General features: G+C 44.7%; 1 protein-coding gene across 1 annotated transcript in view; it reads left to right on the top strand.

The window, feature by feature from the left end:
• The window catches only part of LOC144770018 (putative cation-transporting ATPase 13A4), a 380863-nt gene that overhangs the window by 359082 nt on the left and 2979 nt on the right, over positions 1–18802 (top strand). The window contains exon 27 of the mRNA XM_078654211.1: positions 14091–14171. Coding sequence (XP_078510337.1) covers positions 14091–14171 — 81 coding nt within the window. The remainder of the gene's footprint in view (positions 1–14090; positions 14172–18802) is intronic.

Here is an 18802-nt window from a genome sequence, read left to right on the forward strand (position 1 = left end):
TGCCGGCACCCAGAACTACAAGATTACATAGTCTACTCAAGAGAGTATGCTGGCATCCAGAACTATGAGATTACATAGTCTACTCAAGAGGTCATGCTGACACCCAGAACTATGAGATTACATAGTCTACTCAAGAGAGTATGCTGGCACCCACAACTATGAGATTACCTAGTCTAATTAAGAGAGTATGCTGGCACCCAGAACTATGAGATTACATAGTCTACTCAAGAGAGTATGCTGGCACCCAGAACTATGAGATTACATAGTCTACTCAAGAGAGCATGCTGTCTCCCAGAACTATGGGATTACCTAGTCTAATCAAGAGAGCATGCTGGCACCCAGAACTATGAGATTACATAGTCTACTCAAGAGAGCATGCTGGAACCCAGAACTATGAGATTACATAGTCTACTCAAGAGAGTATGCTGGCACCCAGAACTATGAGATTACATAGTCTCATCAAGCGAGCATGCTGGCACCCAGAACTATGAGATTACATAGTCTACTCAAGAGAGCATGCTGGCACCCAGAACTATGAGATTACATAGTCTACTCAAGAGAGCATGCTGGCACCCAGAACTATGAGATTACATAGTCTACTCAAGAGAGCATGCTGGCACCCAGAACTATGAGATTACATAGTCTACTCAAGAGAGCATGCTGGCACCCAGAACTACGAGATTACATAGTCTACTCAAGAGAGCATGCTGGCACCCAGAACTATGAGATTACATTGTCTACTCAAGAGAGCATGCTGGCACCCAGAACTATGAGATTACATAGTCTACTCAAGAGAGCATGCTGGCACCCAGAACTATGAGATTACATAGTCTCATCAAGAGAGCATGCTAGCACCCAGAACTACGAGATTACATAGTCTACTCAAGAGAGCATGCTGGCACCCAGAACTACGAGATTACATAGTCTACTCAAGAGAGCATGCTGGCACCTAGAACTATGAGATTACATAGTCTACTCAAGAGAGCATGCTGGCACCCAGAACTACGAGATTACATAGTCTACTCAAGAGAGCATGCTGGCACCCAGAACTATGAGATTACATAGTCTACTCAAGAGAGCATGCTGGCACCCAGAACTATGAGATTACATAGTCCCATCAAGAGAGCATGCTAGCACCCAGAACTACGAGATTACATAGTCTACTCAAGAGAGCATGCTGGCACCCAGAACTACGAGATTACATAGTCTACTCAAGAGAGCATGCTAGCACCCAGAACTACGAGATTACATAGTCTACTCAAGAGAGCATGCTGGCACCCAGAACTATGAGATTACATTGTCTACTCAAGAGAGCATACTGGCACCCAGAACTATGAGATTACATAGTCTACTCAAGAGAGCATGCTGGCACCCAGAACTACGAGATTACATAGTCTACTCAAGAGAGCATGCTAGCACCCAGAACTACGAGATTACATAGTCTACTCAAGAGAGCATGCTGGCACCCAGAACTACGAGATTACATTGTCTACTCAAGAGAGCATGCTGGCACCCAGAACTATGAGATTACATAGTCTAGTCAAGAGAGCATGCTGGCACCCAGAACTATGAGATTACATAGTCTCATCAAGAGAGCATGCTAGCACCCAGAACTACGAGATTACATAGTCTACTCAAGAGAGCATGCTGGCACCCAGAACTACGAGATTACATAGTCTACTCAAGAGAGCATGCTAGCACCCAGAACTACGAGATTACATAGTCTACTCAAGAGAGCATGCTGGCACCCAGAACTATGATATTACATAGTCTCATCAAGAGAGCATGCTAGCACCCAGAACTACGAGATTACATAGTCTACTCAAGAGAGCAAGCTGGCACCCAGAACTATGAGATTACATAGTCTACTCAAGAGGTCATGCTGGCACCCAGAACTATGAGATTACATAGTCTACTCAAGAGAGCATGCTGGCACCCAGAACTATGAGATTACATAGTCTAATCAAGAGAGTATGCTGGCACCCAGAACTATGAGATTACATAGTCTACTCAAGAGAGCATGCTGGCACCCAGAACTATGAGATTACATAGTCTACTCAAGAGAGTATGCTGGCACCCAGAACTATGAGATTACATAGTCTACTCAAGAGAGCATGCTGGCACCCAGAACTATGAGATTACATAGTCTACTCAAGAGAGCATGCTGGCACCCAGAACTATGAGATTACATAGTCTACTCAAGAGAGTATGCTGGCACCCAGAACTATGAGATTACCTAGTCTAATCAAGAGAGCATGCTGGCAACCAGAACTATGAGATTACATAGTCTAATCAAGAGAGCATGCTGGCACCCAGAACTATGAGATTACATAGTCTACTCAAGAGAGCATGCTGGCATCCAGAACTATGAGATTACATAGCCTAATCAAGAGAGCATGCTGGCACGCAGAACTATGAGATTACATAGTCTAATCAAGAGAGCATGTTGGCACCCAGAACTACGAGATTACAAAGCCTACTCAAGAGAGCATGCTGGCACCCAGAACTATGAGATTACATAGTATACTCAAGAGAGCATGCTGGCATCCAGAACTATGAGATTTACATAGTCTACTCAAGAGAGCATGCTGGCAACCAGAACTATGAGTTTACATAGTCTACTCAAGAGAGCATGCTGGCAACCAGAACTATGAGATTACATAGTCTAATCAAGAGAGCATGCTGGCAACCAGAACTATGAGTTTACATAGTCTACTCAAGAGAGCATGCTGGCACCCAGAACTACGAGATTACAAAGCCTACTCAAGAGAGCATGCTGGCACCCAGAACTATGAGATTACATAGTATACTCAAGAGAGCATGCTGGCATCCAGAACTATGAGAAGATTACCTAGTCTACTCAAGAGAGCATGCTGGCACCCAGAACTACGAGATTACATAGTCTACTCAAGAGAGCATGCTGGCACCCAGAACTAGGAGATTACATAGTCTACTCAAGAGAACATACTGGCATTCAGAACTATGAGATTACATAGTCTACTCAGGAGAGCATGCTGGCACGCAGAACTATGAGATTACATAGTCTAATCAAGAGAGCATGCTGGCACCCAGAACTATGAGATTACATAGTCTCATAAAGAGAGCATGCTGGCACCCAGAACTAGGAGATTACATAGTCTACTCAAGAGAACATACTGGCATTCAGAACTATGAGATTACATAGCCTACTCAGGAGAGCATGCTGGCACGCAGAACTATAAGATTACATAGTCTACTCAAGAGAGCATGCTGGCACCTAGAACTATGAGATTACATAGTCTCATCAAGAGAGCATGCTGGCACCCAGAACTAGGAGATTACATGGTCTACTCAAGAGAACATACTGGCATTCAGAACTATGAGATTACATAGTCTACTCAAGAGAGCATGCTGGCACGCAGAACTACGAGATTACATAATCTATTCAAGAGAGCATGCTAGCACCCCAAACTATGGGATTATATAGTCTACTCAAGAGAGCATGCTGGCACCCAGAACTATGAGATTACATAGTCTCATCAAGAGAGCATGCTGGCACCCAGAACTAGGAGATTACATAGTCTACTCAAGAGAACATACTGGCATTCAGAACTATGAGATTACATAGTAGAGCATGCTGGTACCCAGAACTATAATATTACATAGTCTACTCAAGAGAGTATGCTGGCATCCAGAACTACGAGATTACATAGTCTACTCAAGAGAGCATGCTGGCATCCAGAACTATGAGATTACATAGTCTACTCAAGAGAGCATGCTGGCATCCAGAACTATGAGATTACATAGTCTACTCAAGAGAGCATGCTGGCAACCAGAACTATGAGATTACATAGTCTAATCAAGAAAGCATGCTGGCACGCAGAACTATGAGATTACATAGTCTACTCAAGAGAGCATGCTGGCACCCAGACTATGAGATTACATAGTCTACTCAAGAGAGCATGCTGGCACCCAGAACTCTGAGATTACATAGTCTACTCAAGAGAGCATGCTGGCACGCAGAACTATGAGATTACATAGTCTTATCAAGAGAGCATGCTGCCACCCAGAACTATGAGATTACATAGTCTACTCAAGAGAGTATGCTGGCACCCAGAACTATGAGATTACATAGTCTACTCAAGAGAGCATGCTGGCACCCAGAACTATGAGATTACATAGTCTACTCAAGAGAGTATGCTGCCACCCAGAACTATGAGGTTACATAGTCTATTCAAGAGAATATACTGGCATTCAGAACTATGAGATTACATAGTCTACTCAGGAGAGCATGCTGGCACGCAGAACTACGAGATTACATAATCTACTCAAGAGAGCATGCTGGTACCCAGAACTATAATATTACATAGTCTACTCAAGAGAGTATGCTGGCATCCAGAACTATAATATTACATAGTCTACTCAAGAGAGTATGCTGGCATCCAGAACTGTGAGGTTACATAGTCTCATCAAGAGAGCATGCTGGCATCCAGAACTACGAGATTACATAGTCTACTCAAGAGAGCATGATGGCATCCAGAACTGTGAGGTTACATAGTCTCATCAAGAGAGCATGCTGGCATCCAGAACTACGAGATTACATAGTCTACTCAAGAGAGCATGCTGGCATCCAGGACTATGAGATTACATAGTCTACGAAAGAGAGCATGCTGGCATCCAGAACTATGAGATTACATAGTCTAATCAAGAGAGCATGCTGGCACGCAGAACTATGAGATTACATAGTCTACTCAATAGGGCATGCTGGCACCCCGAACTACGAGATTATATAGTCTAATAAAGAAAGCATGCTGGCTCCCAGAACTATGAGGTTACATAGTCTCATCAAGAGAGCATGCTGGCTCCCAGAACTACGAGATTACATAGTCTACTCAAGAGAGCATGCTGGCACGCAGAACTATGAGATTACATAGTCTACTCAAGAGAGCATGCTGGCACCCAGAACTATGAGATTACATAGTCTACTCAAGAGAGCATGCTGTCACCCAGAACTATGAGATTACATAGTCTACTCAAGAGAGCATGCTGGCACCCAGAACTATGAGATTACATAGTCTAATCAAGAGAGCATGCTGGCAACCAGAACTATGAGTTTACATAGTCTACTCAAGAGAGCATGCTGGCACCCAGAACTACGAGATTACAAAGCCTACTCAAGAGAGCATGCTGGCACCCAGAACTATGAGATTACATAGTATACTCAAGAGAGCATGCTGGCATCCAGAACTATGAGAAGATTACCTAGTCTACTCAAGAGAGCATGCTGGCACCCAGAACTACGAGATTACATAGTCTACTCAAGAGAGCATGCTGGCACCCAGAACTAGGAGATTACATAGTCTACTCAAGAGAACATACTGGCATTCAGAACTATGAGATTACATAGTCTACTCAGGAGAGCATGCTGGCACGCAGAACTATGAGATTACATAGTCTAATCAAGAGAGCATGCTGGCACCCAGAACTATGAGATTACATAGTCTCATAAAGAGAGCATGCTGGCACCCAGAACTAGGAGATTACATAGTCTACTCAAGAGAACATACTGGCATTCAGAACTATGAGATTACATAGCCTACTCAGGAGAGCATGCTGGCACGCAGAACTATAAGATTACATAGTCTACTCAAGAGAGCATGCTGGCACCTAGAACTATGAGATTACATAGTCTCATCAAGAGAGCATGCTGGCACCCAGAACTAGGAGATTACATGGTCTACTCAAGAGAACATACTGGCATTCAGAACTATGAGATTACATAGTCTACTCAAGAGAGCATGCTGGCACGCAGAACTACGAGATTACATAATCTATTCAAGAGAGCATGCTAGCACCCCAAACTATGGGATTATATAGTCTACTCAAGAGAGCATGCTGGCACCCAGAACTATGAGATTACATAGTCTCATCAAGAGAGCATGCTGGCACCCAGAACTAGGAGATTACATAGTCTACTCAAGAGAACATACTGGCATTCAGAACTATGAGATTACATAGTAGAGCATGCTGGTACCCAGAACTATAATATTACATAGTCTACTCAAGAGAGTATGCTGGCATCCAGAACTACGAGATTACATAGTCTACTCAAGAGAGCATGCTGGCATCCAGAACTATGAGATTACATAGTCTACTCAAGAGAGCATGCTGGCATCCAGAACTATGAGATTACATAGTCTACTCAAGAGAGCATGCTGGCAACCAGAACTATGAGATTACATAGTCTAATCAAGAAAGCATGCTGGCACGCAGAACTATGAGATTACATAGTCTACTCAAGAGAGCATGCTGGCACCCAGACTATGAGATTACATAGTCTACTCAAGAGAGCATGCTGGCACCCAGAACTCTGAGATTACATAGTCTACTCAAGAGAGCATGCTGGCACGCAGAACTATGAGATTACATAGTCTTATCAAGAGAGCATGCTGCCACCCAGAACTATGAGATTACATAGTCTACTCAAGAGAGTATGCTGGCACCCAGAACTATGAGATTACATAGTCTACTCAAGAGAGCATGCTGGCACCCAGAACTATGAGATTACATAGTCTACTCAAGAGAGTATGCTGCCACCCAGAACTATGAGGTTACATAGTCTATTCAAGAGAATATACTGGCATTCAGAACTATGAGATTACATAGTCTACTCAGGAGAGCATGCTGGCACGCAGAACTACGAGATTACATAATCTACTCAAGAGAGCATGCTGGTACCCAGAACTATAATATTACATAGTCTACTCAAGAGAGTATGCTGGCATCCAGAACTATAATATTACATAGTCTACTCAAGAGAGTATGCTGGCATCCAGAACTGTGAGGTTACATAGTCTCATCAAGAGAGCATGCTGGCATCCAGAACTACGAGATTACATAGTCTACTCAAGAGAGCATGATGGCATCCAGAACTGTGAGGTTACATAGTCTCATCAAGAGAGCATGCTGGCATCCAGAACTACGAGATTACATAGTCTACTCAAGAGAGCATGCTGGCATCCAGGACTATGAGATTACATAGTCTACGAAAGAGAGCATGCTGGCATCCAGAACTATGAGATTACATAGTCTAATCAAGAGAGCATGCTGGCACGCAGAACTATGAGATTACATAGTCTACTCAATAGGGCATGCTGGCACCCCGAACTACGAGATTATATAGTCTAATAAAGAAAGCATGCTGGCTCCCAGAACTATGAGGTTACATAGTCTCATCAAGAGAGCATGCTGGCTCCCAGAACTACGAGATTACATAGTCTACTCAAGAGAGCATGCTGGCACGCAGAACTATGAGATTACATAGTCTACTCAAGAGAGCATGCTGGCACCCAGAACTATGAGATTACATAGTCTACTCAAGAGAGCATGCTGTCACCCAGAACTATGAGATTACATAGTCTACTCAAGAGAGCATGCTGGCACCCAGAACTATGAGATTACATAGTCTACTCAAGAGAGCATGCTGGCACGCAGAACTATGAGATTACATAGTCTACTCAAGAGAGCATGCTGGCACCCACAACTATGAGATTACATAGTCTACTCAAGAGAGCATGCTGGCACCCAGAACTATGAGATTACATAGTCTACTAAAGAGAGCATGCTGGCACCCAGAACTATGAGATTACATAGTCTACTCAAGAGAGCATGCTAGCACCCAGAACTACGAGATTAGATAGTCTACTCAAGAGAGCATGCTAGCACCCCGAACTATGAGATTACATAGTCTACTAAAGAGAGCATGCTAGCACCCCGAAGTATGGGATTATATAGTCTACTCAAGAGAGTATGCTGGTACGCAGAACTATGAGATTACATAGTCTACTCAAGAGAGTATGCTGGCACGCAGAACTATGAGATTACATATTCTACTCAAGAGAGCATGCTGGCACCCAGAACTATGAGATTGCATAGTCTCATCAAGAGAGCATGCTGGCACCCAGAACTATGAGATTACATAGTCTACTCAAGAGAGCATGCTGGCACCCCGAACTACGAGATTAGATAGTCTACTCAAGAGAGCATGCTGGCACCCAGAACTATGAGATTACATAGTCTACTCAAGAGAGCATGCTGGCACGCAGAACTATGAGATTACATAGTCTACTCAAGAGAGCATGCTGGCACCCAGAACTATGAGATTACATAGTCTAATCAAGAGAGCATGCTGGCACCCCGAACTACGAGATTCGATAGTCTATTTAAGAGAGCATGCTGGCACCCAGAACTATAAGATTACCTAGTCTAATCAAGAGAGCATGCTGGCAACCAGAACTATGATATTACCTAGTCTAATCAAGAGAGTATGCTGGCACCCAGAACTATGAGATTACATAGTCTCATCAAGAGAGCATACTGGCACCCAGAACTATGAGATTACATAGTCTCATCAAGAGAGCATACTGGCACCCAGAACTATGAGATTACATAGTCTCATCAAGAGAGCATGCTGGCTCCCAGAACTATGAGTTTACATAGTCTACTCAAGAGAGCATGCTGGCTCCGAGAACTATGAGTTTACATAGTCTCATCAAGAGAGCATGCTGGCACCCAGAACTATGAGATTACATAGTCTACTCAAGAGAGTATGCTGGCACGCAGAACTATGAGATTACATAGTCTACTCAAGCGAGCATGCTGGCACCCAGAACTATGAGATTACATAGTCTACTCAAGAGAGTATGCTGGCACGCAGAACTATGAGATTACATAGTCTACTCAAGAGAGTATGCTGGCACGCAGAACTATGAGATTACATATTCTACTCAAGAGAGCATGCTGGCACCCAGAACTATGAGATTACATAGTCTCATCAAGAGAGCATGCTGGCACCCAGAACTATGAGGTTACATAGTCTCATCAAGAGAGCATACTGGCACCCAGAACTACAAGAATACATAGTGTCATCAAGAGAGCATGCTGGCACCCAGAACTATGAGATTACATAGTCTCATCAAGAGAGCATGATGGCAATCAAAAGTATGAGATTACATAGACTCATCAAGAGAGCATGATGGCAATCAAAAGTATGAGATTACATAGTCTCATCAAGAGAGCATGATGGCAATCAAAAGTATGAGATTACATAGTCTACTCGAGAGAGCATGCTGCCACGCAGAGCTATGAGATTACATATTCTACTCAAGAGAGCATGCTGGCACCCAGAACTGTGAGTTTACATAGTCTCATCAGGAGAGTATGCTGGCATACAGAACTACGAGATTACATAATCTACTCAAGAGAGTATGCTGGCACACAGAACTATGAGGTTATATAGTCTCATCAAGAGAGCATGCTGGCACACAGAACTATGAGTTTACATAGTCTCATCAAGAGAGTATGCTGGCACCCAGAACTATGAGATTACATAGTCTACTCAAGAGAGCATGCTGGCTCCAAGAACTACGAGATTACATAGTCTACTCAAGAGAGCATGCTGGCACCCAGAACTACGAGATTACATAGTCTACTCAAGAGAGCATGCTGGCACCCAGAACTATGAGTTTACATAGTCTCATCAAGAGAGTATGCTGGCACCCAGAACTATGAGATTACATAGTCTACTCGAGAGAGCACGCTGGCACCCAGAACTATGAGATTACATACTCTATTCAAGAGAGCATGCTGGCTCCCAGAACTATGAGTTTACATAGTCTCATCAAGAGAGTATGCTGGCACCCAGAACTATGAGATTACATAGTCTACTCAAGAGAGCATGCTGGCTCCCAGAACTACGAGATTACATAGTCTACTCAAGAGAGCATGCTGGCTCCCAGAACTACGAGATTACATAGTCTACTCAAGAGAGCACGCTGGCTCCCAGAACTACGAGATTACATAGTCTACTCAAGAGAGCATGCTGGCAATCAAAAGTATGAGATTACATAGTCTCATCAAGATAGCATGCTGGCAACCAGAACTGTGAGTTTATATAGTCTCATCAAGAGAGCATATTGGCACCCAGGACTATGAGATTACATAGTCTCATCAAGACAGCATGCTGGTACCCAGGACTATGAGATTACATAGTCTCATCAAGAGAGCATGCTGGCACCTAGGACTATGAGATTACATAGTCTCATCAAGAGAGCATGTTGGCAGCCAGAACTACGAGATTACATAGTCTCATCAAGAGTGTATGCTGGCACCCAGAACTAAGAGATTACATAGTCTACTCAAGAGAGCATGCTGGCTCCCAGAACTATGAGATTACATAGTCTCATCAAGAGAGCATGCTGGCACCCAGAACTATGAGATTACATAGTCTCATCAAGAGAGTATGCTGGCACCCAGAACTATGAGATTACATAGTCTACTCACGAGAGAATGCTGGCTCCCAGAACTATGAGATTACATAGTCTCATCAAGAGAGCATGCTAGCTTCCAGAACTACGAGATTACATAGTCTACTCAAGAGAGCACGCTGGCACCCAGAACTATGAGATACATACTCTACTCAAGAGAGCATGCTGGCTCCCAGAACTATGAGTTTACATAGTCTCATCAAGAGAGCATGCTGGCACCCAGAACTATGAGATTACATAGTCTACTCAAGAGAGCATGCTGGCTCCCAGAACTATGAGATTACATAGTCTCATCAAGAGAGCATGCTGGCTCCCAGAACTACGAGATTACATAGTCTACTCAAGAGAGCATGCTGGCACGCAGAACTATGAGATTACATAGTCTACTCAAGAGAGCACGCTGGCTCCCAGAACTATGAGATTACATAGTCTCATCAAGAGAGCATGCTGGCAATCAAAAGTATGAGATTACATAGTCTCATCAAGAGAGCATGATGGCACCCAGAACTATGAGGTTACATAGTCTCATCAAGAGAGCATACTGGCACCCAGAACTAAGAGATTACATAGTCTACTCAAGAGAGCACACTGGCTCCCAGAACTACAAGATTACATAGTCTCATCAAAAGAGCATGATGGCAATCAAAAGTATGAGATTACATAGTCTACTCAGGAGAGCATGCTGGCACCCAGAACTATGAGTTTACATAGTCTCATCAAGAGAGTATGCTGTTATCCAGAACTACGAGATTACATAATCTACTCAAGAGAGCATACTGGCATTCAGAGCAATGAGATTACATAGTCTCATCAAGAGAGTATGCTGGCACCCAGAACTATGAGAATACATAGTCTACTCAAGAGAGCATGCTGGCACCCAGAACTATGAGGTTATATAGTCTCATCAAGAGAGCATGCTGGCACCCAGAACTAAGAGATTACATAGTCTACTCAAGCGAGCATGCTGGCACGCAGAACTATGTGATTACATAGTCTACTCAAGAGAGCACGCTGGCACCCAGAACTATGAGATTACATACTCTACTCAAGAGAGCATGCTGGCTCCCAGAACTATGAGTTTACATAGTCTCATCAAGAGAGTATGCTGGCACCCAGAACTATGAGATTACATAGTCTACTCAAGAGAGCATGCTGGCTCCCAGAACTATGAGATTACATAGTCTCATCAAGAGAGCATGCTGGCTCCCAGAACTAAGAGATTACATATTCTACTCAAGAGAGCATGCTGGCACCCAGAACTATGAGATTACATAGTCTACTCAAGAGAGCATGCTGGCACCCAGAACTATGAGGTTATATAGTCTCATCAAGAGAGCATGCTGGCACCCAGAGCTATGAGATTACATAGTCTCATCAAGAGAGTATGCTGGCACCCAGAACTATGAGATTACATAGTCTACTCAAGAGAGCATGCTGGCACCCAGAACTATGAGGTTATATAGTCTCATCAAGAGAGCATGCTGGCACCCAGAACTATGAGATTACATAGTCTCATCAAGAGAGCATGCTGGCTCCCAGAACTACGAGATTACATAGTCTACTCAAGAGAGCACGCTGGCACCCAGAACTATGAGATTACATACTCTACTCAAGAGAGCATGCTGGCTCCCAGAACTATGAGTTTACATAGTCTCATCAAGAGAGTATGCTGGCACCCAGAACTATGAGATTACATAGTCTACTCAAGAGAGCATGCTGGCTCCCAGAACTATGAGATTACATAGTCTCATCAAGAGAGCATGCTGGCTCCCAGAACTAAGAGATTACATAGTCTACTCAAGAGAGCATGCTGGCACGCAGAACTATGTGATTACATAGTCTACTCAAGAGAGCACGCTGGCTCTCAGAACTATGAGATTACATAGTCTCATCAAGAGAGCATGCTGGCAATCAAAAGTATGAGATTACATAGTCTACTCAGGAGAGCATGCTGGCACCCAGAACTATGAGTTTACATAGTCTCATCAAGAGAGTATGCTGGCATCCAGAACTACGAGATTACATAATCTACTCAAGAGAGCATACTGGCATTCAGAACTATGAGATTACATAATCTACTCAAGAGAGCATGCTGGCACCCAGAACTATGAGATTACATAGTCTCATCAAGAGAGCATGCTGCCACCCAGAACTATGAGATTACATACTCTACTCAAGAGAGCATGCTGGCTCCCAGAACTATGAGTTTACATAGTCTCATCAAGAGAGTATGCTGGCACCCAGAACTATGAGATTACATAGTCTACTCAAGAGAGCATGCTGGCTCCCAGAACTATGAGATTACATAGTCTCATCAAGAGAGCATGCTGGCTCCCAGAACTAAGAGATTACATAGTCTACTCAAGAGAGCATGCTGGCACGCAGAACTATGTGATTACATAGTCTACTCAAGAGAGCACGCTGGCTCCCAGAACTATGAGATTACATAGTCTCATCAAGAGAGTATGCTGGCATCCAGAACTACGAGATTACATAATCTACTCAAGAGAGCATACTGGCATTCAGAACTGTGAGATTACATAGTCTACTCAAGAGAGCATGCTGGCACCCAGAACTATGAGGTTACATAGTCTCATCAAGAGAGCATGCTGGCAACCAGAACTATGGTATGCATTGCCACGAGCAGGAGGATAGACAATTGTTCCGACTAGAAGTAATCAGGTGGTTCTCACTGGTGTGATTTATGGTTCCAATGAAAGCACGTGATCTACCAACATGCAATGTTCGTGCCTTCAAACCGGCCGGGTAGAAGCAGAAATCAAGGCACACATCATTGGACTAAAGTATGTTTTCATCCCCAGTGATCAGACATCTCGCCTTTTCCAGGTTCAAATTAAATAAATCTCAGTCCACCAAAGCTGAATGATTTGCAAATAATCCTTTAGATGATTTGATCTTGATAAAACTCTAATATAGAGTCTGGCATCTGTGCAGTGACTGAGAGACAACCCTGGGACAACCCTTGATGTTCCCATGCATACTTGAGTCCTGAGGACACAGGGCAGGCTTAGGTTGCCTTCCATGAAAAAAACAACATTGTGATGGATGGATTGCTTAAAACGAATCTAAACCACCAATAATTCCTCTATGCTGCACTCTAGTCCACTGCTGTTCTGCCCACCATGCCCTTCAGGCAAGTACCAGCCATATGCAACCAGCCTTGGCCATGCTCGTTAGGAGCAGTGCAGCCACAACTGCCGGATCATGTCACCTTTGAGAGGGCTGTAGCAATACATTGTTCATTTTAGCGTTCCCCTTGGCGTGGGAAGACTGCTGGTTGGGTAACTTGCATCAAATATGTTCTAATATAGATTGTGAACAAATGCATGTTTATAAATTAGCATTTTCATATTACATGAAAACCACGTAAAGCCATTGTGAATGCTTTAGCTTGGGAGGTATTAATGCTATAGTAGAGAACCTAAAAGTCATATTCCTCATGTATGCCATCACAATGGTTTCACTCACAGCTGAAGAAGGGAAATCCGGTACTGTGTGTATGTGAAAAACTAAGGCTTAGAATTCATGATAGGTAAAAAGGGTTGAAACATGTTATACCTGTACGTCAACAACATTCCACAGTTGTTGGCTGCCTTGAAATTTAATGTCGGCAATATGCAGAAAGCTTTCATTGACAAGAGAAAAAACACTCAGACAACAAACACAAAGCTACCATTGAAACCAACAAATGAACACACACATTTTTTCTTACTTGTAAAGTGAACGCTTAAATTAAGATGACTAACATGCGCTCTTCTCCCACAGATCGTGTGCACTCCTCTCACCTGGAGAGTGTCTTTGCTCATTATGGGACTTGTGTTCTTGATCACAACCTACTTTTTGGAGGTGAGGTATTTTATGTTTGCATTTGCTCATTTTGCAAACAAGCAGGAATTAAGGATAGGCATAGATTCAATAACAGAATGAATGCAGAGGAATAAAGAAATGTGCTTAATTTGCCGGAGGGTGACATAGAAGAACCTCAGTCATTCCTTCAGCCACCGGACTCATTCATCATAGATGGGACTTCACTTCACTCACTCATAATGATCAAATCATGAGTTTGAGAAGTTGCATCCTCAAATCCGAATCATGGCCATATGTTCAGGTCTAATCAAAATTTAGGGCAAAAGGGACTAAGGTTTTTGGTAGATACACAACCCCGTTTGCAATGATTTATTGGTGGAAGTGTGTCTGTTGCCGTATAGCTCTGGTCATGTCCTGTCAGTGGCAAACAGTCATTTATTACCCTTCAGCTCTTTGCAGCTTCTCCAGAGCCTTTGATCTGCTTGAGTCTTTCTTCCTTCTCTTGTTTGCAGTTGCAGCTTCTCCATAGCCTTTGATCTGCTGGAGTCTTTCTTCCTTCTCTTGTTTGCAGTTGCAGCTTCTCCAGAGCCTTTGATCTGCTGGGGTCTTTCTTCCTTCTCATGTTTGCAGTTGCAGCTTCTCCATAGCCTTTGATCTGCTGGAGTCTTTCTTCCTTCTCTTGTTTGCAGTTGCAGCTACTCCATAGCCTTCGATCAGCTGGAGTCTTTCTTCCTTCTCTTGTTTGCAGTTGCAGCTTCTCCATAGATTTTGATCTGCTGGGGTCTTTCTTCCTTCTCTTGTTTGCAGTTGCAGCTTCTCCATAGCCTTTGATCTGCTGGAGTCTTTCTTCCTTCTCTTGTTTGCAGTTGCAGCTGCTCCAGAGCCTTTGATCTGCTGGGGTCATCTTCCTTCTCTTGTTTTCAGTTGCAGCTTCTCCACAGCCTTTAATCTGCTGGGGTCTTTCTTCCTTCTCTTGTTTGCAGTTGCAGCTTCTCCATAGCCTTTGATTTGCTGGAGTCTTTCTTCATTTCCCTTGTTTGCAGTTGCAGCTTCTCCAGAGCCTTTGATCTGCTGGAGTCTTTCTTCCTTCTCTTGTTTGCTGTTGCAGCTTCTCCAGAGCCTTTGATCTGCTGGGGTCTTTCTTCCTTCTCTTGTTTGTAGTTGCAGCTTCTACTATTTCACCTTCATGGTAATTAAACTCTTCAGTTTCTATTTCAGTTAGGGGCCCTCATGCCTCTGCTGTCCACCTTGGTTTGGAAACCAGACTGTTAAGCAATGGCTGGAAGAGGCCACAGATTTGATATGGGCTGGGATTGAGCTCTCAGGAGGTTCTGACCATCCGACCCCTGTTAGTTAAAATGGTTTCTGGTGGCATCTTTGGCCCACTCTCGCTGGATCGGCGCAAGTAGCAAGGTTTTCATCAGAGAATCCTTGGGGTTATACATAAACAAATCACTGATGACTAGTTGCTTCTAACCCCCTTGGGGGCAGATGGGCTAAAAACATAAGGCTGATCTGCCATCAAGGGGGCAGAATCGACCAACATCATGGCTACCCAAAGGGGAGTGACCCTTCCCCAAGGGGCAGCTTGCCACTTTGCGGCAGTTGATAAATCCTTGCTGTCTAGTGGCTTCTGCCCCTCTTGGGGCAGATGGGCCTAAAAATGTAAGGACAATCTCCCCCAAGGGGGGCAGAAAAAGCCAAAATATTCACCCCTTTAAAGGGGAGCGACCTTGCCCAAGGGGCTGTTTTCCAAGATAACAAAGACATGTGACAATCCCTGGTGGCCTAGGGGGAATAAAATAAAATTAAAAAAACATCGATCTAAACGGCCAACATAATTGCTGGCCAAAGGGGAGCAACCGTTCCCCAAGGGGCTTCCCCCTGCCGTGATGAAACTGATATTTAAAAAAAATCCCTAGTTTCGTGTGGGTATTCCTGATGCACGATCATGCCCCATGCGCAATCGTGCAGCAGGAATGCTCCAAAGAGACATCACAGGGTAGAAGACCCCTTTCCTTTCCCCCGATACCTCTTTGTTTTAAAACCCACCTCTCCCTGAGGAAAAACGTATCTCTTTCTCCTAGACATGCTGAAAGCAAATGGCTTCCAGCGCGTCCTACTTCATCTAACGAGAACGACGCGGTGTGCGCGCTCACATCATTAGATGACATGGAGCGGGGGCCGAGGGGCAGCAGCGGAAGGGCTGCTGCTGCCACCCTGGCGGTGGCAACTAGAAGGGTGCCAGCGCTTCCCCAGTGGGCGGGTGCTAGGACGCCCAGGAGCCAGCTCTCTGTATTGTTTCTTTTTTCTTTGTGAAGCTGGTAAATTGAAAACCTGAATTACATGCAACAAGATGCTGATCTCAGAATATTGATTTTATAATAATGTTTCTGTGAGAAACTAGGGCATTTTGCAGTGACCCTCAATTTTGCCTGCATTTTAACTACTAGATGCTGGTCTTCTGATACGATTTGCACCCTGGTATCTGCTAACCAGACCCAGGGCCTGTGCTCTGATTAAAAGTACAGGGTAATTAGGTATAATTCTAATTGGTACTGACAACCTACCCGCCAGTCCCTAGTATATGGTAGGGTATGTAGATTCAGAGTAGGGGTGGGCGGAATTTAGGTAATCGCATTACGTAAATCTCCGCGAAATGGTACAAAATCTCCGCGAACACGCAGAAATTCCGCGAACGCGCGGAATTGCTTGTTCTCAATGCTTTTTTACTGTTTGCGATCGCTGTTTAAGTGCTCGGGAGAAATATCTTGCGAACACTCATTTGAGAACGCGAACAAGCAAAAAATTTCGCGAAGTCACGGAACGGAGAATTTACCAAAATTCGGCAAATTCAGTGAACAGAACAAAATTTAACGCCAAGACCTACTTTAGAGGCCCAGCAGATACTTTAAAGTATTAAAATTAGAGAATAAATCCAACAATTTGCCAATATTGGATTGACTATAACTATTACAGAAAATAAGTTATAGAACTTGATTTTCTGATGCGCCAAAACCAGCCTTCCAGCAGCCTCTCGTGATTGGCCAGCCTTCCAGCAGCCTCTCGTGATTGGCCAGCCTTTGACAGGCTGAGCCAATATGCTCTGGTCGGGTGTGAAGGGGCCTGCATGGAGACAGGACATCTGGTGGGGGAGAACTGATGCTGCAGAGCAAAAGCCAGGATGGGTGTGGAGTCGCCACACTAATCTTCAAAGTGGGAATGACAGACAGAACACCGGCTCAACCCCACCCCTTCCTGCACCATCAGCCACACAGAAGCACTAGCAATTCAATTAGCAGTCGGCTAGAAAGGGAATGTTCGGGAAAGTTAGCGATGCCGGTGGGATGGCTTAGTCAGATCTTAACCTCCAGGAGAGAGTTTCTCCATTCTGAATTTTAAAGTACAGCGGCTTCTGGGGCAAGAAAATGCCACACTTTGGAGGAAGCTGCCTTACTTCATGGCTGGCCAGGAGCGTCCCCTGCTTGTCACCCAAGGACACTGGATGAATATTAGAGAGCTTCCCAGCAACCGAGGGAGATCCCTGCTTTGAAACTACAAGAAGAATAAGGACTGCCCTGCTGGCACCGTGCACTGCACAAGAGAGGGCTGCACTCATGAGGACTGCACCTGCAGCACTCATAAGGACTGCACCTGCTGCACTCATAAGGACTGCACAAGAGAGGGCTGCACTCATAAGGACTGCACCTGCAGCACTCATAAGGACTGCACCTGCTGCACTCATAAGGACTGCACAAGAGAGGGCTGCACTCATAAGGACTGCACCTGCTGCACTCATGAGGACTGTACCTGCTGCACTCATAAAGACTGCACAAGAGAGGGCTGCACTCATAAGGACTGCACCTGCAGCACTCATAAGGACTGCACCTGCTGCACTCATAAGGACTGCACAAGAGAGGGCTGCACTCACAAGGACTGCACCTGCTGCACTCATGAGGACTGTACCTGCTGCACTCATAAGGACTGCACAAGAGAGGGCTGCACTCATAAGGACTGCACCTGCAGCACTCATGAGGACTGCACCTGCTGCACTCATAAGGACTGCACAAGAGAGGGCTGCACTCATAAGGACTGCACCTGCTGCACTCATGAGGACTGTACCTGCTGCACTCATAAAGACTGCACCTGCTGCACTCACAAGGACTGTACAAGAGAGGGCTGCACTCATGAGGACTGCACCTGCTGCACTCATAAGGACTGCACCTGCTGCACTCACAAGGACTGCACCTGCTGCACTCACAAGGACTGCACAAGAGAGGGCTGCACTCATAAGGACTGCACCTGCAGCACTCATAAGGACTGCACCTGCTGCACTCAAAAGGACTGCACAAGAACGGGCTGCACTCATAAGGACTGCACCTGCAGCACTCATAAGGACTGCACCTGCTGCACTCATAAGGACTGCACAAGAGAGGGCTGCACTCATAAGGACTGCACCTGCTGCACTCATGAGGACTGTACCTGCTGCACTCATAAAGACTGCACCTGCTGCACTCACAAGGACTGTACAAGAGAGGGCTGCACTCATGAGGACTGCACCTGCTGCACTCATAAGGACTGCACCTGCTGCACTCATAAGGACTGCACCTGCTGCACTCATGAGATCTGCACCTGCTGCACTCATGAGGACTGCACCTGCTGCACTCATA

This window comes from Lissotriton helveticus, chromosome 7, assembly GCF_964261635.1.
Source record: "Lissotriton helveticus chromosome 7, aLisHel1.1, whole genome shotgun sequence".
Classification (NCBI taxonomy): Eukaryota; Metazoa; Chordata; class Amphibia; order Caudata; family Salamandridae; genus Lissotriton; species Lissotriton helveticus.